This window comes from Pongo pygmaeus, chromosome 2 (genome assembly GCF_028885625.2).
Source record: "Pongo pygmaeus isolate AG05252 chromosome 2, NHGRI_mPonPyg2-v2.0_pri, whole genome shotgun sequence".
NCBI lineage: Eukaryota > Metazoa > Chordata > Mammalia > Primates > Hominidae > Pongo > Pongo pygmaeus.
Window position 1 is genome coordinate 133,753,756 of NC_085930.1, and position 27,954 is coordinate 133,781,709.

At 36.0% G+C, this 27,954-nt stretch overlaps 2 protein-coding genes across 7 annotated transcripts in view; one reads left to right on the top strand and one right to left on the bottom strand.

Annotated features, from left to right (window-relative positions):
- SGO1 (shugoshin 1) overlaps positions 1 to 18,441 on the top strand; it is a 28,407-nt gene extending 9,966 nt beyond the window's left edge. For 5 of the 6 annotated variants that reach the window (XM_063662116.1, XM_054483037.2, XM_054483038.2 and 2 more), the window contains exons 4-8: positions 1,199 to 1,275; positions 2,891 to 2,949; positions 4,517 to 5,323; positions 8,315 to 8,504; positions 8,731 to 15,826. In XM_063662116.1, coding sequence (XP_063518186.1) covers positions 1,199 to 1,275; positions 2,891 to 2,949; positions 4,517 to 5,323; positions 8,315 to 8,504; positions 8,731 to 8,842 — 1,245 coding nt within the window. In that variant the 3' untranslated portion in view covers positions 8,843 to 15,826. Of the gene's footprint in view, positions 1 to 1,198; positions 1,276 to 2,890; positions 2,950 to 4,516; positions 5,324 to 8,314; positions 8,505 to 8,730; positions 15,827 to 18,280 lie in introns of those variants that run through there. The other variant, XM_063662117.1, reaches the window with a different exon arrangement.
- Positions 18,442 to 24,985: 6,544 nt separating this feature from the next.
- The window catches only part of KAT2B (lysine acetyltransferase 2B), a 115,844-nt gene continuing 112,875 nt past the window's right edge, over positions 24,986 to 27,954 (bottom strand). Inside the window, exon 18 of the mRNA XM_054479931.2 lies at positions 24,986 to 27,057. Within this exon, the coding sequence (XP_054335906.1) occupies positions 26,864 to 27,057 (194 nt within the window). The 3' untranslated portion in view covers positions 24,986 to 26,863. The remainder of the gene's footprint in view (positions 27,058 to 27,954) is intronic.

Below are 27,954 nucleotides of genomic sequence, written 5' to 3' on the forward strand. Positions count from 1 at the left end.
CCAGGAGTTCAAGGCTGCAGTGAGCTATGATAGCACCACTACACTTCAGCTTGGGTGACAAAGCAAGACTTTATTTCAAAAAAATGAATGAATGCCAGTTGTTGTAGACTCATCTTATACCCTCTCATAGCTTTATGTACTATCTGTCTGCTGATGCCTTCCCAGTTTATAGTACAAAATCTAAAAACAAACACATACACACATATACCCACAGCCACCATTTGCTATCTGCACTTAAAGATTTATAAGGGATCTCAAACATACCTTATATAAAGCACAACTTCCCCTTGCCTCCCCCAAAGATACTGTATACTTCCTACCTTCCTTTATAAGTCTTACTCATCTCAGTAAAGTAGCCTACACATTTGCTTAGGCCAAAACCACAAGAGGCTTTCCTCTCCATCATTGTTCCCATCTCCATCCCTTTTCAGTCCTTGAGCTTGACCTGTCATCTCAGGGCCTTCCATTGGGCTTCAGCTCCATAGCCATGACTCTAATCTTAGCTGATATCATATCTTGCCAGATATGCAATGATGACCTCTCAGCTCTGTACCCCCGGCCTCTTTCAATTCAGACTGATCTTTCAAAAACTTAAATCAGTTTACTTCCTTTCTTAATATTAAGTACCTTCCCATCATACTTAGACTAAAATCTAAACTCATGGCTCTCAAGGCCCTACATTATCTGGTCTCTGCATGTACGTCTCCTACTGTTCTCAGTGACTATGTTCCAGCCACAACAGCCTTTCTTTCCTAAACACAGCAAGATTTTTCTTATGTGTATTTGCTGTTTCCACTGCCTTCTTTTCCTCCTGCTCTTTCAGTGGCTGGCTCTTTCAGTGGCTGGCTCTTTCAGTGGCTGGCTCCTTCTGATTTATATCAGATTCACTGTATTTAAAAGAGCAATCCAACCTGAGTTACTCTCTATCACCTCACCACGGGTATTTCCTTCATGACATTTATCGCAATCTGAAATTTTGTACATATATCTTCTCTTTTTAAAATTTTACTTCCCTGCACTAGAATGTAAGCTTTAAAAGGATAAGACTTACTCTGCTTTTGAGCTGTTATAGTCTGAATTCCTAGAACCATGGCATGGCACCATGATAGACTGTCAACAAGTGCATATTGTTGAATAAATTAATGCTTTCTTACGAATACTTCAGTTATAACAGTGTTTTGTTTTAATACATTAACAGAACCAGGAAATATGTTCCTCTGGAATGGACCTCAATAGTGATGACAGCTCCAGAAATGTATTCGTGAAGGATTTACCGTTAGTATCAAATTATTTATTATGATTATTAATAGTAAGAAAGGTTTAATTCTGTGATTCATTTATGAAAGGAAATGTGCATCATGTCAACTCTTATATTTGTAGTCTGGTGCTTTCTCTACTGAGAATATATTTAAGAGAATTTGATGTGTTGAAATTCTATTACATATAGCCAAGCCAAACCCTTCTTTTTCTTATATTTCACTCCTTTTTTGATGCCTAGGAAAAAGAAGCCTTACCAGAATTTTTAATTCTACTTCATACTTTCCTTCAGTCATACTTTTCTGTGTACCATGTTTTTATTCTAAGAAGGATTAGCTATTGAAATGAGGTGTTTTGCCAGCCCTATGAATAGTCTGGTTCAGAAAATAAATAAATAAATAAAATATCATATTTAACACAGTTGTCCCATTGTCTCGCTGATCCAGTTCATTTTTCTAGATCCCATATACCCTCCTCCCCTTCTCTTGGATCAAATGTACTTTGATTGTTTATGAATTATTAAGATTTAATTATAAACAGTAAAATGCAGAGATCACAGTTACACAGTTTGATGAGTTTGACTAATGTATATATCGTGGAACTAAAATTTCAGTGAAGACATAGTGTTTTCACTATTAACATTGTGGGCCAGATAATTCTTTGTTGTAGAGGGCTGTCTGTGCATGATGGGATGTTTAGCATCATCCATAGCCTCCACCCAATGAATCCCAGTAACATCCCTCAGGAGAACAAAAAATGACTTCAGATATTGCGGCATGTTCCCTGGAGAGTATAATTGCCCTTGGATGAGAACTACTGCCGTAGACAGTTCTTTCGTATGTCTTTCAAGTCCATCCCCTTCTCCACAGAAGTAACCACTAAGATTTCTATCGCCATAGATTACTTTTAATCATTAGTAGTTTTTAAACTGTTGTACTTTAAGATCTGACAAACTTATGTTGTGGGCAAAAGGTAAGATAAGGTAATCAAGTTTGTAGAAGATTTCTAAAGTAGTTATTAGTTACCACAGCCATTACCTAAATCTGTTTAATGTCTAGAGTGGAAAATTCTCTACAGAGAATAAAGAATAAAATTACAATTAGAATGAAACTGCCAGTAATAGTGTTAGAGTATAAAGAACACTTCATGTTTCATGAACCAAAGAACAACATTTTTAAAGAAAATGAGCAATGTTAACTTCAGAAGAGTTCAATAGTTAAGCACCATAAAAGCATATATTACCAACAGATCACAGCTCTGCTAATGATAAAGCAGGCTCCTAAAGAGTTGAGTGATCAAACTACATTTTTTAAAAAACATTTTACAAGTGAATTCTCATGGGCTGTTTCCTTAGTTAAATGAAATTGAGTTATATAACGTGTTTTCAGGTGGAACTATCCAACTTGATAGGTTGGTTCTTCAAGTGGGAATTGAATGTCAGTTATAACAAATCAATCTCCCTGTAATCAGCATAAGTGTCCTTTGGTTTCCTTTGATACAGAATAGATGTATTGATTTGAAATCGAATTATGAAATGGTACTAAAGGAAAGAAAAACTATAATTTAGGAAAATGCTGAATTTGTTTTTATTACATAATTGTTAAATTTCTGTTTTTCATTGGTATTTTCTAAGGCAAATTCCTCTTGAAGAAACTGAACTTCCAGGACAAGGAGAATCATTTCAAATAGAAGGTAATTCAAGTGAAAATCTAAAAATATTATTAAGGGTAAGATAAGGTCTTTGAGAACAAATAATACAATTAAATTTATCTAATTATTTTTTTTAACTTTTTAAATTTGTTCATCTGTTATTCTGCTCAAAGCAAATCTGTTTATTTTACACAGAGTAATAGAGTGTTAAAATATTTTACACAGAGTAATAGAGTGTTAAAATATATTTATTGTGTCAAATCTGTAATCTGAAACTTTGGCTATAACTATGGCAGCAATTTACTGATTGCTACTACGTGTCAAGCTCTGTGTTAGGCATTTTACGTGCATAATCTCACCTACCCTCACAACAACCTAGGAATATAAGTACAGTTAGTCCCGTTTTATAGGAACTCAAGAAGGTAAAATATCTCACATGAAGAAGTCTAGATGTTAACAGCTAGTATTTAAAATCAAAGTTGAACTCCAAAGCCATCCCTTTCTTACTACTTTTAAATTGATATGTCCGTGTTCTCAAATGTCAGTCTCCTCCACTTGAACTAAGCGTCGAAGAAGGGATAGTATTTGAATAAGCAAAACCAGACATAGCCCCACTTTTCCTTAAAATACAGGTTATATTTCTTACCTGAGAAGCTTTCTAGTTATTCAAATCTTATTTATTTTCAAAGAACAATTTAGCTCCCACTTTCTCGTTTGTCCCACTTTGGAATATGCGATTCTACTTCTCTGAATCTGTACTCAATGATACATATAGACTATTCATTTTCTTTAAACCAAGAGCACATAAAAGACTGTTATAATTTTTTTTTTTTTTTTTTTTTTTTTTTTTTTTTTTTTTTTGTTGACGGAGTCTCGCTCTGTCGCCCAGGTTTGGAGAGCAGTGGTGCGATCTTGGCTCACTGCAAGCTCTGCCTCCTGGGTTCACGCTATTCTCCTGCCTCAGCCTCCCGAGTAGTTGGGACTACAGGCACCCGCCACCATGCCCAGCAAATTTTTTGTATTTTTTTTTTTAGTAGAGACGGGATTTCACTGTGTTAGCCAGGATGGTCTCGATCTCCTGACCTCGTGATCCGCCCACCTCGGCCTCGCAAAATGCTGGGATTACAGGCGTGAGCCACCGTGCCTGGCCTATAATGTTTTTAAAGATTATAAAGATTGAGTGTCCCTTATTCAAAATGCTTGGGACCAGAAGTGTTTTGGATTTATTTTTTAAATTTTGGAATATTTACATTATATCAGTTCATCATCCCTAATTTGAAAATCTGAAATCCAAAACCCTCCAGTTAGCATTTCCTTGGAGCATCATGACTGCACTAAAAAAGTTTTGGATTTCAGATTTTCAGATTAGGGATACTGAACCTGTACAAGATTCTTTCACATGTCAGATATAAGCCATCAGTTGATCATTGACAAGTAAATAGATGGTAATATTTAAGTTCCCAGATTTTTATTTACAGATTTTATAATGTAGGAAAACTACAGAATGACTTTTTGGTCATTCAGTTTTTTACTTTGAATTCTAAAGTTCTTGAAATTCAAATTTCCACAAAGTAAAACTATTTTTCTCATTTATTTTTTAAATTCTCAGATCAGATACCTGCTGTTCCTCAAGACACACTGGGAGTTGATTTTGATTCAGGTGAAGCTAAGTCCACTGAAAATGTCTTACCTAGAACTGTATCTGTCCGTAGCAGTTTAAAGAAACATTGTAACAGTATATGTCAGTTTGATAGCTTGGATGATTTTGACACCAGTCATTTGGCAGGGAAGTCTTTTGAATTCGAAAGAGTTGGATTTTTAGACCCACTAGTAAACATGCACATACCTGAAAATGTACAACACAATGCTCATCAGTGGAGCAAGGACCAAGTTAACTTATCGCCAAAGCTGATTCAGCCAGGAACATTTACTAAAACAAAAGACATTTTAGAATCTAAATCTGAACAAACTAAAAGTAAGCAAAGAGATACACAAGAAAGAAAAAGAGAAGAGAAAAGAAAAGCTAACAGGAGAAAATCAAAATGTATGTCAAAATATAAAGAGAATAAAAGCGAAAATAAAAAAACTGTTTCCAAAAAAAAAATGCACAAATCTGCCAGTTCCAATGACGCTTACAATTTTAATTTGGAAGAGGGTGTTCATCTTACTCCTTTCCGACAAAAAATGAGCAATGACTCTAATAGAGAAGAAAACAACGAGTCTGAAGTGACCCTCTGTGAATCAAGTGGTTCAGGAGATGATTCCGATGACCTCTATTTGCCCACTTGCAAGTACATTCAGAATCCCACCAGTGATTCAGATAGAAGACCAGTCACCAGGCCTCTAGCTAAAAGAGCACTGAAATACACAGATGAAAAAGAGACGGAGGGTTCTAAGCCAACAAAAACTCCTACCAGTAAGTGATCTACTTGTTTACCTGTGTTTTTAATGTTTGTGATAAATGATCACTCCTGATGCTTATATACTATACTTACCATCTGTTTCTCTGGTGGAGGTTGGAGACTTACCATCTGTCTCTCTTTGGTGGAAGTTATGGTCTGATTAAACAGTGGGGGGCTGGGTGTGGAAATCACAGTTGTATTGCTCTGACCTAATTCAGAGATTGCTTGTTATGGAGACAGAATTTTTATTTTCAGTAAATGAGGACTCCCAAGGGGACAGAGGGACTTTTTTGTAGAGTTAGGCTGAATTGAAGTAGCTTTTATACACTTACCTGAAGTATCCCCTTGAAAGTGAAATCAAATTTGAATCCAGTGACTTGTTATTTTAATGGCCTTGTTTTATATTAAATTTGACAGGAACCATTATTTAAAATAATCTAGTTAGTGAAGATTTCCTCAATTGATAGGCTTAGTATTCTTTTGTACGACATCTCTAAAAACTGGCTCAGAAAATATTTTATTAGATCAAAAGTAGGCATAGTTCAAATGTTCATAATACAACCTACACCTGTCCACAAAGATTCTCATTTGGCAATTTTAGTTAATACAAGTAAAACTAACATTTATAGTCAAGTTGTATCATTTTCAAAATATTGTCACATCATTTTATTTGATCCTCAGAACAATTCTGTGAAGTATAGGTGTTATGATGCTTATTTTGTTTGTAAGGAGATTAAAACCTTAAAAACCAAACCAACTTTCTAAATCGGCCAGTTAGTCAGTGGTAGCAGGCAAGTGTCTTTTTTAAAAATATGCTGTAGGCCGGGCGGGTTGGCTCATGCCTGTAATCCCAGCACTTTGGGAGGCTGAGGCGGGCAGATCACCTAAGGTCAGGAGTCCAAGACCAGCCTGGCCAACATGGTGAAACCCCATCTCTACTAAAAATACAAAAAAATGAGCCAGGTGTGGTGGTATGCGCCTGTAATCCCAGCTACTCGGGAGGCTGAGGCAGGAGAATCGCTTGTACCCAGGAAACAGAGGTTGCAGTGAGCCGAGACCATGCTATTGCACTCCAGCCTGGGCAACAAGAGCGAAACTCGGTCTCAAAAAAAAAAAAAAAAAAATGCTATGATTATATTAGAATAAATCAAACAAGATTGTCAAAGTGTTGATAATTATTGAACCTGGGTAATTCAGAGTTTATTATACTGTTATTGCCATCTTTGTGTACATTTTAAAATGTCCAGAAGAAGTTGGGATTTTTTTTTTTTGTTCACTTTTTAATTGAGACAGGGTCTTGCTCTATCACCTAGGCTGGAGGGCAGTGGCACTCTCATGGCTCACTGCAGTCTCAACCTCCCAGGTTCAAGTGATTCTTCCACCTCAGTCTCCCCAGTACTTGGGACTACAGGCATGCGCCATCACACCTGGCTAATTTTTTTTTTTTTTTTTTTTAACTTTTTGTAAAGATGAGGTCTCACTGTGTTGCCAGGGTGGTCTCAAATTCCTGAGCTGAAGCAGTCCTCCTGCCTTGGCCTTACAAAGTGCTGGGATTACAGGTTTGTGAGCCTGTATTCATAAAAATACATAAAATCCGTAAAAAATACATTTTTAAAAGAAAAAAATATACTCGAAAATGGTATTACTCAGAGTTTGATCCCTAGACATCTTCTAAGAAATGCAGAATCTCAGGTCATACCCCATACCCTGGAGTCAGAATCTGCATCTTTGTTTTTTTGAAACAGAGTTTCACTCTTGTTGCCCAGGCTACAGTGCAGTGGCACGATCTCAGCTCATCCCAACCTCCGCCTCCCAGGTTCAAGCGATTCTCCTCCCTCAGACTCCCAAGTAGCTGGGATTACAGGCATGTGCCACCATGCCCAGCTAATTTTATATTTTTAGTAGAGACAGGCTTTCTCCATGTTGGTTAGGCTGGCCTCCAACTCCCAACCTCAGGTGATCTGCCCACCTCGGCCTCCCTAAGTGCTGGGATTACAGGCGTGAGCCACCGTGCCTGGCCATTAAAAAGTCCTCTGTGGATTCATATACACATTAAAGTTTGAGAAGCATTTTTGCAGAATATAGCAACTGATCTGATATTGTTCCATAAGACATATTTCTCAAACTGAAAGTTGGAATAATTAATACAGTACAGTATATTTATGTGGCAACAAAAAGGACAGACTATAAAACCCAGATAACACTGGAGCATATGGCTCTTAGTATACAATCATTTCACAGTTATAGTTTTTACTTTTTTGGGGATACAGTTTGCTTTTTAAAGCTATTTGAGGAGATTGTTTTGCAGTGTCTTTACTATGTGTTGGACATTTGCCTCCCAATATAGATGTAGCTCCAAAGTATAATAACTTGGATGTTTATGATGGGAAAAACACTGAGTAACTTTTTAACATGCTAGCTTTTCTCCTGGTTTACACAGAGGTTGTTATTTAGAATTCTCATTTATTTAATAGAAGGAGTTTTAGTGGCTTTATGAGACTATAGGAAGAGACTTGATAATAAACCTTGGTATTGAAAGAGAGAGGACTTGATTCCAAATAGCAAGGTATGACTAAAATGAAATTCCATGGTTAAACTAAGTTATTATGCCCAAGCTATCCTAGAAGAATTTTAAGTTTTAGTAAAGTATTCTGTTATAATTAATATTTCAACACTGTCTGGTTTGAAAGGAAGAGAAAAAAATGATGAAAAAGCTAAAAAAAAAATGTATTATTGGCTGGGCGTGGTGGTGCATACCTGTAGTCCCAGCTACTTGGAAGACTGAAGCAGGAGGATTGCTTGAGACCAGGAGGCGGAGGTTGCAGTGAGCTGAGATCACACCACTGCACTTCAGCCTGGGCAACACAGTGAGAGCCCATCTAAAAAAAAATTCTATTATTAAATGCTGGATTTTGTGTACAGTTAAGCTATATAAAATTGAGTACAATTTTAGTTCTCGTGTGGGTTTTTTTTTTTAATCATATTCAGTAAAAATTGTTTTGTAGGTACACCACCTGAAACTCACCAGTCACCTCATCTTAGCCTGAAGGATATCACCAATGTCTCCTTGTATCCTGTTGTGAAAATCAGAAGACTTTCTCTTTCTCCAAAAAAGAATAAAGCAAGCCCAGCAGTGGCTCTGCCTAAACGTAGGTGCACAGCCAGCGTGAACTATAAGGAGCCCACCCTCGTTTCGTAAGTATTTGGTTTGTGGGAACTTATTTTTAATGATACATGTCGGGGGAATAAGGTTATGGAGCTTTATTCAAGAATGAGTTTTTTCTGAAATATAAACATTTGAGTTAAAAAAACTGAAGTGAGAACATTTAAAATTGGTGTGTTTTACCATAACTTGGTAGGGAAGAGTAAGTTAATATTGGGATGCTTACATTATGCCTGAGATCTCTTTTTACTCTTACAGGAAACTGAGAAGAGGGGACCCTTTTACAGATTTGTGTTTTTTGAATTCTCCAATTTTCAAGCAGAAAAAGGATTTGAGACGTTCTAAAAAAAGTATGAAACAAATACAATGAAGGTTTTGTTGGATATTGTTTAAATTCAATCTACACCTCTTTCGGTTGCTTCAGGAGAGGATCTGTAAGAGTACACAAACGGAGTGAGCCATTGCCATAGAATATTCTCTTGACAGGACCCTAGCTCATAAACATTTCTTCAGAACTATACTTCAAATGGGATGCTTTGTATTAAAACTTTAATAAATTTAATTTATTTTTTCTTTTGAATATAAATAACTGAGCTTAAACATTATCATCATATCGATTTCTTATGCTGCCTAAACCTCTTAATTTTTTAAGTCAAAATATATCTTTTTTTTTTTTTTGGAGGCGGAGTTTCATTCTTGTTGCCCAGGCTGGAGTGCAATGGCGTGATCTCAGCTCACCGCAACCTCTGCCTCCTAGGTTCAAGCAATTCTCCTGCCTCAGACTCCCGAGTAGCTGGGACTACGGGCATGTGCCACTACGCCCGACTAATTTTGTATTTTTAGTAGAGACAGGGTTTCTCCATGTTGGTCAGGTTGGTCTCGAACTGTCATCCTCAGGTGATCTGCCCGCCTCAGCCTCCCAAAGTGCTGGGATTACTGAGCCACTGCGCCCAGCCCGAAATGTATCTTATACAAACATTGTAGAAATGAATAATGATTACTCAAATTAAGATATTTTAATTATAAGCTTCTGGCATCTCTATTTTTCCCTTAAGTAGGGGATACTAAAGTGAATGATTTTCTAAGAGGATCTTTTGAAACTCTTTAGTACAATATTTGAGTAAAATAAATTATTGTGGATCTTTTGAAACTCTGTGTAGTATTCGAGTAAAATAAATATTTGACATTTACAGTAGGGTACACCCTAAGTTGTTTATGAATTCCTTATACCACTGTTGTATTTAATTTTTCAGATAAAATATGTATGGGAAAATGACTAGAGAAATTGATTCTTTTTTAGGCTCAGGGACAAGATAAGTGACTAATTGTGAACCCCAAGCTCTAATTGTATGTTCAGAGTGATGTCTCCGTAAAATTACAAATGTCACGTACTTTCAGGGTAGCTCCTTATTTAGTCAGAAATCTCAAAGATTAAATGTGTGAATATTTAGGGTTTTTGCATATTTTTGATCAACCAATGAAAGGGAATTAGTTCAGTTTAGAAAGTTTGATGTCTATACTTGTATATACCTCTTTAAATTTTAGAACTTTGTAGGTTATTCATTTTTAAAGAGCAATAAAGTTTGTATAAGATAATGATTGCTTTCCTTCTGTTCTTTAACTATCAAAAATAGAGTATCTCTCTTTCTTCACTATTCTCATCCTTGGACATTTCCTCTCCCCTTCCCTTGGTATTCTCTTTTTTGGCGGGGTGTGTGTTCTAGGTGAGTTAATCCTTAGTATTTTCGGTAGTCATTGCTATGAAACTCTCAGCTTCCCCTTAATACTTTCAACCTAACACTTCTCTCTCCCAACTTATCTCTGTGTAATCTCCCCGCTCATGATTAACAAATTATAATTGTATTGGGGGACTGTTCTAATCCTGATATCTCAGATTTTCTTGGCTGTTATCTCCCTATCTTTCTGTATTCTATGTCAGTCAGAGCCGAAATCCTTTTTATCACCACAAATTTTTCTATCCACCACATCACTGATTCATACACTCTAGTTTCCCATCACAGTCTCTTAATTTTTCAGTTTTTTTTCTTACTACTGCCTTTGTACTTATTCTTTAATTTCATGGAAACACTAGAGTAGCTATCTTAAACTAAGACTACAGACCATTAAAAAGTCAGTTTCTCGGCCAGGCACGAGAAACTACTAACACCTGTAATCCCAGCACTTTGGGAGGCCAAGGCGGGCGGATCACGAGAGGTCAGGAGATTGAGACCATCCTGGCTAATACGGTGAAACCCCGTCTCTACTAAAAATACCAAAAATTAGCCAGGCGCCTGTAGTCCCAGCTACTCAGGAGGCTGAGGCAGGAGAATGGCGTGAACCCGGGAGGCGGAGCTTGCAGTGAGCCGAGATCGTGCCACTGCACTCCACCCTGGGTGACAGAGTGAGACTCCATCTCAAAAAAAAACAGTTTCTCAGCCCGTGTAACCACCTTTCAAGTGATCAGTAGCCACATGTGGCTAGTGGTTACCATATTAAACAATTGAGGAAATATTGAACATTTCCATCATCACAGAAAGTACAGTTGGACTATGGGCCAAATCTAGCACACCACCTGCTTCTGGATGGTCTTTAAGCTAAGAATAGTTTTTACATTTTTAAATAGTTGAAAAAAAAAACAGCAAACATTTGAAATCAATTTTAATGATAGAAGCACTAACTTTGAACCCCAGTAAAGTACATTATATTCTTGAGTTTGCCTCTTGGCCTACAATCCTAAAATATTTACTTTCTGGTCTTTACCAAAAAAGTTTGCCAACTCCTGCTCTAGACCATTGAGTACTTTACTTTTGCCTTAAAGATCATTCTGCTCTGACACTCTGATCTAGCTTTGATCCTTACCTTCCCTTCATCCCCAAAGTCAATCATTATCCTAAAATCAGTGTTGAATTGTTTGTATTTTTAGTGTTCCTATAGTCTTGCTGTCATATTTGTTCATAGGCTTTTAAGTATTGTTTTATATCTTAACCTTTTATATGAATATTGCACACATCGTTTTACAACTGACTTTTAACTCAGCATTGTTTGAGATTTATCCATGTTGGCAGATGTAGATTATTTTCATCATTGTACAGTTTATTATATAAATCAGACTTACCTTCTTTTGAGACACAATTCATTTCCACTTTATTATTTACAAATCAGTGCTGCAGTGAATATTCTGCATCTTTGTACACTTAAAGTGCTTAACTTTCTATAAAGTTAATACCTAGAAGTGGAGTTGCTTGGTTGTAGAGTATATTGAACTTTAACTTTAGTATGAGTTAGGAAATTGCTTCCTACAGTGGTTCCACCAATTCTGTTATAAGGAGTATATCACTCTCCTAACAGCAATTTCTAAGTTCCAGTAGCATCACACACTATCGATCACTTAGTTTTATTAGACATTAAAATTAGCCAAGCCAGGAAGTATGAAATTATTTCTGTCTTTGTTTTAATTACTATGAACTTGTATCTGATTGATTTAATTATTTATGAGAATTCAAGTGTTTATTATTCTCATTTCTTCCTTTATGAATTATTATATCTTTTGCCTGCTTTTCTAATAGAATGTAAAACTATGGATTTTTTATATAGTCTACACACTATTCCTTTTTTTCTGTTGACGTGTATTCTAAGTATCTTTCCCCAATCTCTGCCCTTTTTTATACCTTGCTTATAATTCCCTTTGATATTTAGGAGTTTTAAATATTAGTATTGTCTACCACCTTCTTCCTTAAGATTTTATCTAAAATTTGTACATTTTTGTTTTTCACTTTAAGGTCTTTAAACCATATGGCATTTATTTTGAGGACTAGGGATCTAATTTTATTTTTTCCCATGAGGATAACCAGTTGTCCCAGCACAATTCATTGACTAATGTCTTCTTTCCCCATTGCTGAATATTCCTAGCTTTGTCATAGAATGGGCTTGTTTCCATTGCTTTATTTGTTTAGCTTTATGCTGGGTATATTGTATAGTCACAATTTTTTTGTGTGTTGGTAGGGGTGGTAAATATACATAGAATTTATCATTTGATCTTTTTAAATTTTATTTTTATTTTTTTATTCTCACTCTGTCACCTAGGCTGCAGTGCAGTGGCCAATCATAACTCACTGTAGCCTCAAACTCCTGGGTTCAAAGGATCCCCTTAACCTAGGACTACAAGCGTGCACCACTGCACCTGGCTAATTTTTTTTTTTTTTTTTGGTAGAGATGGGGACTGGCTGTGTTTCCTAGGCCAGTCTTAAACTCCTGGCCTCAAGCAATCCTCCCATCTTAGCCTCCCAAAGTGCTAGGATTACAGGCATGAGCCACCACGCCTGGCCATTTTGATCATTTTATTTGTAAAGTTCAGTAGCATTAAGTACATTCACATGATTGCGCAACCATCACTACCCTTTTCCAGAACTTTTTCTTCTTCCCAAACTAAAACTCTATACCCATTGAACAATCACTCTCCCTTCTACCCTTTCTCCCAACCTCTGGTAACCACTACTTTTACTTTCTATCTCTATGAATTTGACTGTTCCAGGTACCTCACAGAAATGGAATCATAGGATATTTGTCCTTTGTATCTGGCTTACTTAGCATAGTAACCTCAAGGTTCATCCATGTTATAGCATGTTTCAAAATTTTATTCCTTTTTAAGGTTGAGTAATATCTCATTGTATGTATACATATTTTCTTTATCCATCAATGAACATTTAAGTTTGTATATCTTTGAAGAAATGTCTATTCAAATCCAACAGGTTGTTTTTTGTTGTTGTGTTTTAGTCTTTATATATATTAGTTATTAGTCCCTTATTAGATATGTGATTTCCAAATGTCCTCCCCCATTCTGTTGGTTGCCTTTTTACTCTGTTGATAGTGTCCTTTGATGTACAATAGTTCTGAAATTTGATTGAATCCAATTTGTCTATTTTTTCTTCTGTTTTCTTCTAAGTCATAATTTTTTTAATACATAGGTAGGATTTGTTTGCTAACTTTTTTTTTTGTTTTTGAGACGGAGTCTCGCTCTGTCAGCCAAGCTGGAGTGCAGTGGTACAATCTTGGCTCACTGCAACCTCCACCTCCTGGGTTCCAGCGAGTCTCCTGTCTCAGCCTCCCAAGTAGCTGGGATTACAGGTGTGCGCCCACCATGCCCAGCTAATTTTTGTATTATTAGTAGAGTCGGGGTTTCACCATGTTGGCCAGGCTGGTCTCAAACTCCTAACATCAAGTGGTTCGCCTGCCTTGGCCTCACAAAGTGCCGGGATTACAGGCGTGAGCCACTGCGCCTGGCCAACATTTTGTTTAGGATTTTTTGTATCTATGATCATCAGTAAAATTTGCCTATATAATTTCTTGTATACACCTTGTATTTTTGGTATCAAGGCTATACTAGCAATGTTTTCTCTTTTTACTCTGTGGGAACAAATTGTACCTGTTGAGGGTTTGGTGAACTTGACACCAAAACCACCTTATCTTTCTATGTTTTCATGGGGAAATTTTGTACTAGTTTTTTAATAATTATAAGTCTTACACGTTCTCTAATTCTTCTTGAATCTGTTTAATTTTTCTCCCTTGGGAATTGTAAATGTACATGTATTGTGATAACTGCTATAATTTTCTGTTATTGAATTTTTTTTGCTTTATATCTGCTACAATTTGGTTTCTCCAAATCCCATGTTGAAATCTGATCCCCAGTGTTGCTGGGGGATCTAATAGCAGGTGTTTGGGTCATGGGAACAGGTTCCTCATGAATGAATGAATGCCCTCACTGGGAGGAGGGGATAAGTAAGCTCTCACTCATTTAGTTACCAAGACAGCTGGTTGTTTAAAAGAGCCTGGTGCCCCTTTTCTCTTGCTTCCTTTCTTGCCATGTGATCTCTGCACATGCCAGCTCCCCTTTGCCTTCTACCATGAGTGGAAGCAGCCTGAGGCTTTCACCTCATGCCCAATCTTCCAGCCACCAGAATTGTAAGCCAAATAAACATTTTTTCTTTATAAATTATCCAGCTTCGGGTATCCCTTTATAGCAACACAAATGAACTAAGAAACTACTCTGCTTTTTCTTTATGTCATTTTGATAATGGTCAAATTCTGTGTTTTCCTTAAAATGAATTCAATTTTGCCCTCATTCCTGAGGTATAGGTTAAGAGTTACTAATTTTCTTACAGGCTTGATTTTGTTGTTGAGAAGTCTAGTCATTCTAATTTTTCTTCATATTTTGTTAGTTTGTCCCTTAGCATTTCATATTCTTGACTTATTATAAATGTATTATTTTTAATTTTCCATTATTTTGCTGCTAGTTTATGGAATACAATTGATTTTCATATCTAGACCTTGCTAAATTCATTCACTAGTTCTACTACCATGTTTTGCAGTTCCATTAGGATTTTTTTTGTACATGATCTTAATTAAAGCCTACACGTAAAGACAATTTACTTCTTTCTATTTTGCATGTCTTCTTGCTTTACTGCACTGACTAGAACTTCCTCCATAATGTTGAATAGGGGTGAGAAGAGCAGTTATCTTTGCCTTTTTCTTGACTTTGGGAGGAAGCATTTGGTCCTAGGGCATTACTGTGATATTAGCTGTAAGTGATCACTAATAACCTTTCTCAGACTGAAGACATTTCCTTGTATTCTTTCTTTGCTGGGAGGTTTTTTTCCTTTTTTCTTTTTTTAATCTTGAGTGACTGTTGAACTTTGTCAGCTACGTTATTGAGATGACATTTTTTTCTCCTTTATTCTCTTAATATGGTGAGTTAAATCAATGGATTTCCCATGTTAAAGCAACCTTGAGTTAATGGGATAAATCCATCACTCGGTCATAACATCATTTTTGTATATTGCTGAATTTTATTTGTTAATATTTTGTTAAAGATCTTCACATCTACGTTTGTGAGAGTTATTGGTCTATAATTTTCTTGTGGTTTTTTAAATTTTTTCTAGCTTTGGTTATCAGAGTAATAATACCAGCCTCATAAAAGGGGTTCACAAGTCTTTCCACCTCCTCTGTTTTCTGAAAGAGTGTGTAGATTGATACTTTCTTGAATGTTTGACACATTAATGAGACTATTTGTGCTAGGACTTTTGTTTTTAGAAACATTTTAAATTATGAATTCATTTTTAAAGTTGATGTAGAAATGTTTAGGTTTTCTGTTTCTTTAGGCAGTTTTGCTATTTGTGTTATACAAGGACTTTGTTCATCTAAGTTATCAAATTGTTAGACATGTTATTCATAATATTCCCTTGTACTTTTTGTCTTGCATGTAAGAGCTGTAATTATCCTCCTCTCTTTCATTCCTGATATTGATAACCTTTTTCCCGTTTGCCCCAAGAATATTCACTGGCAGCACTTGCAGCTGCAGCGTTTACCCAAATATAACTTTGCCACAAAATAATCTCGCTCTTATTATTTTTCCATCACTCTAGTATATTGACTTTGGAAACAAAAGATATTCTATTTATAGCATTCTATTATAGTAGTACTATATTTCCATTTAGAAAATATAGTAATTCTCAAAACCTGAAAATGTCAAATCCTAGAAAATGTAGCAATCCTACGTGTGATGTTAATATCATTCTTGAACAGTTGTTGGTCGAAGATTCATTTGATGAACCCAGTTTTTCCGAAATAGATGATTCTGATGATTCAGACAATTCCGATGTTAGTTCTGTTAGAAATAACTCCCAGAAAAGTTTTTATATTTTATTTTCACATTGAAAATCAGTCAGATTTGCTTCAGCCTCAAAGAGCATATTTATGTAGAATTAAACGAGTGCTGGCAGCAAGCTGTGCTTTTTTTTCCAAACAGGAAAAGGGATTATTTGTGCTTTCTTCTTGATCAGTCTAAATAGAAGTTTATGACTTTCAGAGAACCAGTTTTTAGTTTCAGTGATTTATCTCTTTTTTATTCATTCTCTATTTCATTGATTCCTACTCTTTGACATTCTTCCTTCTACCTTGGATTTAATTTGCCCTTTCCTAACTTCTTAAGGTACTATGAATTAAGACTTCTCTTATTTTAATGTATTTTTAATGCTGTGAGTTTTCCTTTAAGCACTCTATTAGCTGCACCTTACAAATTTTTATATGTTGTCATTTAGTCTAAAGTATTTTCTGATTTCTCTTGTCAGTTTTAGTCTTTTCTTCCCTCTGGGCTTCATTTTGGATAGTTTCTTCTGCTTTGTTAAATCGTCTATTAATCCTATCCAGTGTATTTTTTCTGTCATGATATTGTATTTTTTTTTTTTTACCTCTAGAAATTCCATTTGGTTCTTTATTTTATATATATCTTTTATTTGTCTCTTTATTGTATTCATGTTTTATATTCAGAGCATATTTATAATGTTCAGAATAACTATTTTAACACCCCTATCTGCCGATTCCATTATCTCTGTCATTTCTGGATCAACTTTTATTGGCCTATTTTTCTTTTAGTCGTTTATTATACTTTCCTGCCTTGTATATCTTGTAACTTTTTAAATTGGATACTGTACACTGGGAATTTTACATTTGTGTAAGCTATATCTTCTTGTATTCTTTTAAAGAGTTAACTTTGTCAGGCAATTAAGTTTGTTAGAGATCAGCTTGATCTTTATTAGGCTTGCTTTTAAGTTTTTTGGGGCAGATCTTTGGGAGCTTTTACTCTATGCTCATTTACCCCCAGTACAAAGATGTGAAGCATCTGGGGTTTTCACTGAATGTCCCATTTATTCAACAAGGTCTATCCATTCTGGCTGCTGGTTGCCCAAGTCTGTTCAAAGTATTACTTTTGCGTGTTGTTTGGCTCACAACTCCCTGTAATTGTTCTTTACCCTGTAGTTCTTTCCATAGTTACATGAAGTTTCATCCTACACATGCATGGATTAGTATTCAGTCAACAATCAGGAGACAGAATTCTGGAGCTCTTTCTCTGCATAGCTCTTTCCTATTACTCTGCTAGCAAATTCTACATTTGCGGCCTCTCCAAACTTCAGTCTGTCTCTTCAACTCAGTGATATTACTGGACTCTGGATTCTCACTCCTTGTCCCACAATTCTGAAACTATGTTGGGAAGAAATATAGGAAGAACATGGGGCTCACTGCTTATTTTCCTTCTCTCTGGAATCATAATCTTATACTAGCTATTGTACAATTTCTGAAAACAGTTGATTAATATTTTCCATCTTTTTTGCTTGTAGTGGCTGAACAAGTCCCATAGTAGAGGACTTTATAGGCAGAAGTGGAAGTCAATAATTTATCCTGCTTGGGATTCACTATGCTTATAAATATTCATGCTTTTTATTATGAAAAATTATTGGCTTGTTGAATATTGCCTTTTTCCCATTCTCTCCTTATGCAATATCTCATAATTGTTGGGCTTTGATTTAACTAATAATATTCAGGAACAACTGTGCTAGACCTTGTTCTAGGCCCTTGGGATGCCTCAGTGACCAAAACCAATATTCTGCCCTGATGGAATTCACATTGTTCATAACCTGTGTCTCTTAACTCCTTTTTCATATTTTCCATCTCTTTAGCTACATTCTTTCTGTATCATTTCGTCAGTTCTATCTTCCAGTTCACTCATTCTATCCTTGGTTATATCATAGCCTATGTAACCTGTCACTTAATGTTTTGTTCTCTATTTTTAGCAATTATAAGCACTCTAATTCTGATATTTGTTGTATCTGCTGACTTTTGATTATTTGCTCACATATTTTCTAATTTTTTATTGTGAGCTTATCCTTCATGGAACTTATTTTTCCTTCTGAAAAAAATCTGTGGACTAGGTTGTAGAAACATCTCTGTAGACCGATTTTGTGTTTGCTTTTACCAGGAGCCCTGGAGGTATCACGTGCTAAAGAAGCAATTTTTATTTTATATTTTGTTCGAGAATTTGTTTCGAGATTCCCAGACTGTAGGAAATGTAAACTTGCCTGAGCTAAAGTCCAGGGGCTTCATATCCTTAGAAAACTCTTTTAGTCCATGCATTCACTAATATATGCAGACCTTTAATAGATTCTAGCTTTATGTGTAGGGGGAGAGATGGAGGGGTGTTGACAGTCTGTTTCATTCAGCCTACATACATAATAAAATCTAAGCCCTTTAATTAGAGATAGCAGCTTTCCCAGAGTGACCAAGGAATCAGTATATGTGTTGAACCCCTAAGTTTCCTGTTGGTTGTGTCACTTGGAGATTGCCTTTTCTTTCTTGTAAGCTCAGCTATGTCCTCAAATATATTGCATTTTACCCAGCATTTCCAGGTGTTTTCAGGGGTCAAAGTTTTTAAGTTATCTTAGTCTTTGATATTGTGTAAGCGAAAGTCTCCAATCCCATTTCCTAGATGATTTTTTTAAAATCACAAAATGTGATTATGCTTAACAGCTGTTTCTCTTAAAATAAAATCCATTTCCTATTTCTCTTAAAATAAAATCCATTATTCTTAATATGGCCTGTTATGGCCCTGCACCATCTCACACTACACCCCTCTGCTTCTACAACTCTTGTCATGTTGAATTCTCTCAGTTCTTTGGAGATCTTAGCCTGTATTGTCTCTGCCTGCCTTCTTCCAAATTTTGCCTTAGTCAATGCCTATTCTAATGTTTCAGCTTAAAAAGCCACTTCCTCTCAGAAGCTTTCTCTAAGTTCCTGCTTACCAGATTTTGCCTTCCTTTTTATAATTTCACAGCACTATACTAGTAAAAGCTCCAGAATTTCCCTATAAACAGGGACCTAGGGTGGTGATTTTTTTAATGGAGAAGATATTGAGACAAGGAACCAGGGGAGTACCCTGGAAAAGTATACTAAAGCTACATTTGCTTAAAAAGTATGATTTTTATTTAATTTGTATTTTTGTTGAAGCCACCCTTAGTCCCACCACTGCAGGCTCTACCTTTCATTGTAGCACTCTAGATACCTGTAATTACTATTCAATGTCTGACCTCTCCATGAAAATATAATTGCTACTTTGATCATTTTGTAACTACACACACTCCAAGTTTCAGTAGCCCTCTTGGGCCATTGTTCTAGGCCCTTGGGCCTAGGCCCCTAGCCCAGAAGGCCAGGCTCCTTAGCAGGGTGTTTCATGACTGTATCCAACCTGATCCCACAACATATCATCAACTCTCACCCTGACCTGAAATTAATCTCTCGTCTCTTAATTCACTGATGTGACATTTCTTCTCCAATTGACTTTTCTTTTCCAGTAATAGAATCTTAGCATAAAATCTTTATCATTTTAAACATAGGAGATGCTTAATAAATGTGGAATAGGAATTTGCAGGGAAATGTGAAGGAATAGGAACTATGGTTGGTAGCCTTAATATCCAGATACTTCATGCTGCAACAAACTAGGACCATCATTCTTTAAATGTAGCTGTGGCATTGCATAGCACTGAAGAACACTGACTCTGGATCCAGAATCCCTGCATTTGCCTTTTTTGGGAAAATTCCCTCTCTGTATCTCAGTATTTTCATTGAATTTTGTAAGGATTCAATGAGTTAGTACATATAAAATGCTTAGAAGAGTGCTTAACACTTACTAAGTGCTCGATAAGTGGTAGATTCCTGAGGAAATTACTTGGTTATAGGAATCTATGCAGCATCCACAGATTGACTATCTGCACTAAATTCTATCTGCTCATTCAAACCTACTTAGTACCAGTACAAATAAAACAATAGTCATATTAACAATACTTCAATACTGGTTTAGGTAAAAAGCCTTTTTTAAATTTATAGTGTTAACTTAAAATTTTTATATAGTGTTTTACATTCACTTGAGACCATCTTCACATACATTAAACACATCCTCACTACAGCTTTGAGCAGAAAAGCATGTGTCTATACTCGGGAGGCTGAGGCAGGAGAATGGCGTGGACCCGGGAAGTGGGGCTTGCAGGGAGCCGAGATCGCGCCACTGCACTCCAGTCTGGGCAACAGAGCAAGACTCTGTCTCAAAAAAAAAAAAAAAAACATGTCTAATGAGAATAGACTCAAGATAATAAATATGGTGTTTCATCATAAAGGGTGTTGGGAAGTAGCATTTGTGCAAGAAGATACATGTAATAAGTAAAACAGAGAGTAATTAAAATTTATTCCAGCTTGGTATTATAGAAAAGGTGGGAAATGTAGCCTGGATCAGGATTGTTAGGAGAGTTCACATACTCACTCAAGTGATTTTGATCTTTAGTATCTTGCAAATTGGTATCCAGCATCATAATGGAAAGTTTCATCCTCTCCCTCATCCTGTTCAATATTTTTTTCAATAACATGAATATGAGAAAACATTATATAATTGACAAATTCGTAATTTATAAATGTAAAACTTAGAAGGAATAGGTAACAGTAAATATTGGAACTGGAATAAAAAATGCCTCACAGGTTAATACAAGGGTAGGGGGAACTTCCTATAAAATTAAGCCCACGTCTACTTCTTGACCTAACAATTTCACTATTTGGTATTCACGTAAGAGAAATGAAAGCATATGTTTACAAAAAGACCTACAAAGAAAATGTTTATAGCATCCTTATTGTAAGACCCAAACATAGAAACTACCCAAATGTCCACTAAACTTGAGAAGATAAACAAATTGTGTACTATTACAATAGTATACTCTTCAGCAATAAAAAGGAATGAACTTCTGATACATATTACAATGTAGATGAGCCAGACCCCAGGAAGTGCAAACTGTGACCCCATTTATATGAAATCAAGTAACACACAAAACGAATCTATGGTGACAAAAATCAGAAGTGGTTTTCTGGAGACAGGGAAGGAGAATTGACCTGAAAGGAGCACGAGGGAACTTTTCTTAGGTGATAAGAATGTCCCGTCTTTAGTGTCGTGATTATACTGGTGTAGACAATTGCCAAAAGTCATCAAACTTAGCACCTAAGACCTATGCTTTTTAATAGAGACAGGGTCTCACAATGTTTGGCCAGGCTGGTCTCAAACTCCTGGGCTCAAGCGATCCTCCTGCCTCGGCCTCCCAAAGTTCTGGGATTATAGGCATGACCCACCACACCTGGCCTGACCGGTGCATTTTCTTGTATGTTAACTATACCTCAATTTTTAAAAATGTTTTTCCTTTTGAGATGGTGTTTCGCTCTTGTTGCCCAGGCTGGAGTGCAATGATGCAATCTCGGCTCACTGCAACCTCCACCTCCCAGTTTCAAGTGATTCTCCTGCCTCAGCCTCCCAAGTAGCTGGGATTACAGGCATGCGCCACCATGCCTGACTAATTTTGTATTTTCAGTAGAGACAGGGTTTCATCATGTTGGTCAGGCTGGTCTCAATCTCCCGACCTCAGGTGAGCCACCTGCCTCGGCATCCCAAAGTGCTGGGATTACAGGCGTGAGCCACTGTGCCCAGCCTAAAAATGTAGACAGGATCTTGAGCTGTGCCCATAGCTACAACTGTACAAGTATGCTTGGGTGTGTTGAGGGATAGAAACAGTGCTGGCACACTAACTTAATAGTACTTCGTGGGAAACTTGAATTAGAGCTTGATCATAAACAGCTGACTTCAACCCAACCTATGGGCTTTCTCATAAAGCTTTGCCTGTCCCACTGATGGGCAGTACTATTGCATAAAAAGGCAAATTTCCCATTCACAGATGTTTTTAAGTAGAAACTAGATGTCCATCTGTTAACAGCAGAAGATGGGAGGTTGACGGAGCAAAGATTTTTTTTTTTTTTTTTTTTTCTTTTTTGGAGACAGTCTTGCTGTTACCCAAGCTGGAGTGCAGTGGCACAATCAAGGCTCACATAGCCTTGACCTCCTAGGCTAAGGTAATCCTCCCACCCCTCAACTTCCCAAGTAGCTGGGACCACCACTGTGCACCACCACACCCGGCTAAATGTTTTTTGTTTGTATTTTTGGTAGAGATACGGTCTCACTACGTTGCCCAGGCTAGTGAGAGCAAAGATCCTTAAACTGGGGTTCACCAATGAACTTCAGGAGGGTCCAAGGACCAAGTGAACTGATATGCAGAAAGTGCACACATGTAAACGTGCATTATTTTCAGAAGGTCCTTAGCCTCCAAGTTCTCCAGGATTTCTTTAAAGAACTTCAAACCTAGATAAACTGAGACTGGTAACCCTTGGTTCAGCTCATAAAATTTCATACACATACCCAGAGTCATGTCAAATGAAGATCTTTGGACAATAGCCTGTATATACTATGGTGGTCCCATAAGATTATAATACCATATTTTTACTGCACCTTTTCTATGTTTAGATACACAAATACTTACCATTGTGTTACAGTTGCCTACAGTATTCAGTACAGTAAAATGCTATACAGTTTTCTAGCCTAAGAGCCATAGGCCATACTATGGAGCTTCAGGACTGTGTAAGTACACTCTAGAATGCTCACACACCAACAAAATCACCTAACATTGCATCTCAGAAGGTATCCCCATCGTTAAGTGGTACATGACTGTATATAAATGTATATACATGTATATAAATACACACACACAAATTACACGTATCATTTCTCATCTTTTTCAACTCCTGATCCTGTGAAAGTTGTCGGACTTCCCAATAAGAAGAAGGGGCAGGAAGCTTGACTTTTAATTTTTCTCTGCTCTGTTGAAATACTGCTTTTTAATAAACCCAAAGAAAATCTCTAGCTTTGTCATTGTTAGCTTCCTTTTTGCACAAGTAAAGATGTTCCCATAAATAAATCAATATATAAATACATTATATATTTGTATATTTATTTATATATATAAATTTATGTATTTATATATAAATACATAAATATACATAAATACATTAAAGAGGAACTTTCATAATGCTTATGGTTGTTTTCTCACTTCCTTATGCATCTTTTTTTTACTTTGTTGAAGCTCTTCCTCCAGAGTATACCTGGAAATCTTTCATTTGCTCTTTTTGTCTCTTTAAATTCATTTTCAGCTCTTTACCTGAGACATTAGTAACATTGTTTTCATCCTGCCAATCTTCATCATCACTTATACTGATAGCACTGATACACCCAAAGAAGAAAGTAAATACCACTTTAATACCAGGAGCTTTAAGACTCAGAGCCATTGATTTCAGTCCCTGCCACCACCTTCCCTGTCCACCCTCCACTACCCCTTACACAGATACCTTTCTTCTGCCAGGAAAAAATGTCTGAATGGTCAAGAATTTTAAACATATATTTCAACAGATGAAAAAAATGTCAACCTAATTACTACCTCTTAAGTAAGAACTTGCAACCATTTATGACCTTTGATATTCCAGAATAAATGATTGCTTTTCTTTGGCATTTTCATTTTGCTAAGAGGAGAATGCTAGTTAAGAGACAGAGCAGGAATAGCTCTAACAAGAGCTGCCACCAGTTATCCTTCCTTGTGCAGCACTTAGAATCCTTTTAAATAAACACTGAGGGTTAGTCTAAAGAATATTAGCTTAAAGGGGTGACAGATAATTAACTGGTCCACAGTACCTCAGTCTGATCTTGTTTCTACTTCTCAGTTTCTGAAAATATAAATTGTTTGTCCGGGTAAAATGGAAACCTCAAAGTCTCCCTCTCACCATTTGCTTCTAATAAATATGACCGATTTTTAATTATTGATTGAAGTAGACTTATTCTCCATTACAGAAGTTTTCTTCCTTGAAAGAGGACATATGTCATCTCCTGGCTTCCTTCTGTCTCCTCATTCATTCTTCCCCTGGGAAGGACTTGCCTAATTAAGGAGTTAAGTAAGAACATACTTACCATAGGTTATTATGGACATAGGTTGATATGCCCCGCTGTCACCTGGGCCTCTTCGGGGTTGGCCTGCCTTGAGAGAGCACCACTGCTCTTGGCCTGCACTAAGCTTAATGGGAAAGTCCCTGCCCCATTAGTGGGGGACGGAGCAGCTTGTCAATACATTCTGGGGTACAGAACAGTGGTACAGAGCAGCTGTTCAATCACATTCTGGGTTTCAGCCTTAGAAAGCTCATTTTCCACAGATAAAAGGAAGCCACATTCTCCAATATCCATTTTACTAGTATTAAAGGTAATACTTTGGCCATCATATGCCTTTTTTTTTTTTTTTTAAACTTCTCAAATTGGTTTAGATTTCAGTAGGGAAGAGGGGTTCTCTTGGTTGGGTCCTCTCAAACCCCAAAAGGATATAGTATTCTTTCCTACAGACATCATTTTGAGTCACATTAGAAGCTCATATGGGAGATGTTTAAAAATCGGCTGTATTTTTCTCTCATCATTTATATATTTCACAGATGCAAAGCATAAAAACAAAAATCTTTTAATTTCTAAACCAACAACACTCTTCTTTCAATGGATCTTTTTTGTTATTGTTTAGCGGGTGAGTGGGTAAGATGCAGTGGATAACTCAAAAGACAGAGTTAAGTGTCTCTCCTGAAAATCTCTTACTGATGAGCTATGGATTTTTTATGAAACCTCCCCCAAATGCAACAGAATGCTTAAGATCTAAGGTTTAAGGATTCAATTGATGGTCATCAACCAGATCACAATTTGTTCTGTTAACCTCAGCCTACTGAATGAATAAAACACACCACAAGATTGGAAGCTTTTTAAAATATAATTTAAAACTATTTTGTACCAGTACAATATATTAATTTTACAAATGTAAAATTTTATCAGCTGTTAAAGCATTTGCAAAAACCACACATTCTACTTCAGCTTTATTGCACAATATCTATAAGAAAATATTAATTTTTAAATTAGAAAACATAAAAATGCTTTCAATATAGAAGAGACAATCTGATTTTAAAGACAATACTCTATAAGAATGTCTACTCAGAAAATAACAAACTTTCACAGGATACCAGCTGGACAGATGCTTCGGCAGATCCGGTACAAAGCACTGTTTAAAACCAGTCCAAGATACTTAATCCAAACTGTATCATGATTCTTCATTAGAAATCTAGACACCACTCATGGTGGTTTCTTATACTTTAAAAAGTTGAGGCATTTTCAGTGTGAGCATTCTGAATATCTCTTACATATCAAAAACAATACTTCCTACTCAATAGCCATTTGCAGGGTTCTTTTTCCTTCATGCAGATTATCACTGGCAACTGTTTTTAATGACTATTCATGATCATTTTATTTATGCTGATAGAAAACATCAAGTTAAATACACTTTTAAAACTTTGTCCTTTACAAAAATCAGTTTATAAATTTGCATCATAAAAATTAGTGTTGAGACCATCAAGATGGCCTTCATTTACATGGTTGTATATTAGTTGGTTTTCCCAGAGTTGGGATGGCAGATATCTCACTTTTCTATGTAGTGTAATCAGGAAATAAATCCAAGCACTAAACTGGAATCCCAAGACAGATTAATAAGGTTGCATGATGGATTTTAGGGGGTTATGACCCTGGACCCATATACTAATGTGGGTGTTAAAATACTGACAGCAAACCCTGGTGGGAATTTAATTTACCTCAGACAATAAACATAATCTGGAGAGAAAAAAAGGAAAATGTTCATTTACATATTATCAGTGTGGCTGTGTGTATCACAGAAAAGAAAAAGAACCTTTATTAGAATGAGGATTCACCAGATTGATACATATATAGACCACACATCTTTTCCTATTAAAGCATGTTGATTCAATCTCATGTGTTTTCAAGTTTATGCCTTTGTGGGCAGGGAAATTTTCTTTTGGAACTTATGGCCTGCATAAGCAAAGTCAAATATGATATTACACATTTGTGTAGAGAAAATAATTATTAAAATAGTGGTTATGTACTAACAAGTTTATTGTAAGTAGACAGAATTATCAAAAACCTAGATGCTTATTTAAAAAGTTTGCATTATTTAGAATTTCTTCCTTAGGAACCAAAGCAGTTGCTTTCCTGGAACTGCATTTTTCAGAACTGCTCAAAGCACCTCATCTAGATGAGTGTTTTAAAAAATATATATAAAAAGTCTATAAAGAGACTTCAAACATCACATATTTCACCTCTTACAGGCTTTTTTAAAATCATGTATCGCTTCCTTAAAGTCCTTCAGAATAAAATAAAAATAAACTCTCACATTCCATTAGAAAAAAATGGAAACATTCATTCATGGTCTGAAAATTTTATGGATTTCCCCAAATTTTGCTACTATGTGCAATTTCCTCACACACAGGTTTTGAGGAAACCCCTAATCATCTATCATGAAATAGTCAGCTAATGGACATGCCATAGAAAATTTACCTTAATAGTAGTAAATAGATTAAAATCTATTCCATAAAAAAAAATGTCCTATGACTTCAATTTAAATACATATCTGAAAAGCTAAAAGGAGGTTTTTTGTTTTTCAAAAGTGCTAATTATTACATTTACAAGTTTCTTCAATACGTCATGTCCAATTCTTTGTAAAAAACTAAACCACCTTGCTTTAGGCACACTGCTTGATGAGTTTCTAAGAAGCAGAGGGGAAAAAAATCACTTGTCAATTAATCCAGCTTCCTTAATTTTACTGAAGAAGAATTTCTCCAGGATATTGGCACATTTGTAGTATTCACTCTCAGGGGGGTTGTACTCTTTGCAATTGGTAAAGACTCGCTGTAAGTCTGCCATGAATAATTTCTTAGACACGTAGTACCTATTCTTGAGGCGTTCACTCATGGTTTTCAGATCTGCACAGGAAAAAAAAATATTAGCAATCTTTGACTCCTTTTAAACACCAGCTGACAAAACTGGGACTGGGAAAGAAATCTATGTTGTTGGTTTGATTACATTTTTATCATCCCAATGCTTTTATTTAAGAGAAATTCTTATGACCAAGGAAAACAGTTCTTAAATCTTAAGTTCATTCTTTTGTGGGTTTTTTAAAAATGTAAAATCACAGCCATTTTAGCATTAAACGGACCATTATTAGTCATCTGGTTCAATCCCCTATTCAGCACAAGGAAGCTAGGCAGATTAGCAACAATAAGTATGATGAACTGACTACTGTTAGCTATTCAGTCAGAATTATACAGAAGAGGCTCTATGTATACGGAGTAGAGCAGGTGGAACGTTTGTATTCAATCATTTAATTACTTAAAACAATCAGACTGCGTTTGTTTCACTAAACTCACAGTTGTTTTGGTGTCATATAGAGTAGAGAAACTGATAATAAATACATCTGTGAACACACCAGTGCCCTTGCATGTAAAATGATTCAAATGAATTTGCTTCAAGCTCCATCAATGAAATAAGAATAACAAACTTCATTTAATAATCTATTTTCTAAAGCAAGTAAGGCTTGTGAGACTATTGCAAAGAATATTTCCCAATATAGCTACTTGCTTTAAATTGTAGTATTTTACAGGTGAAAACAGTACTCCATCTAAACTGATAAAACTAAAGTGGGGTTTCCTCAATCCTCACTGTCAGGACTAATTTAAGGAATTCTATGCAGATTAGAATAGACACTAACATTGTCTATTTATGGTTCCCTGGTTGTCTTGAAGTCATAATTGTATTAACTATGTGTGGAAAAATAAGTCAAATGGGAAAAAAAAAACCCACTTCTGACTACCAATATTCCA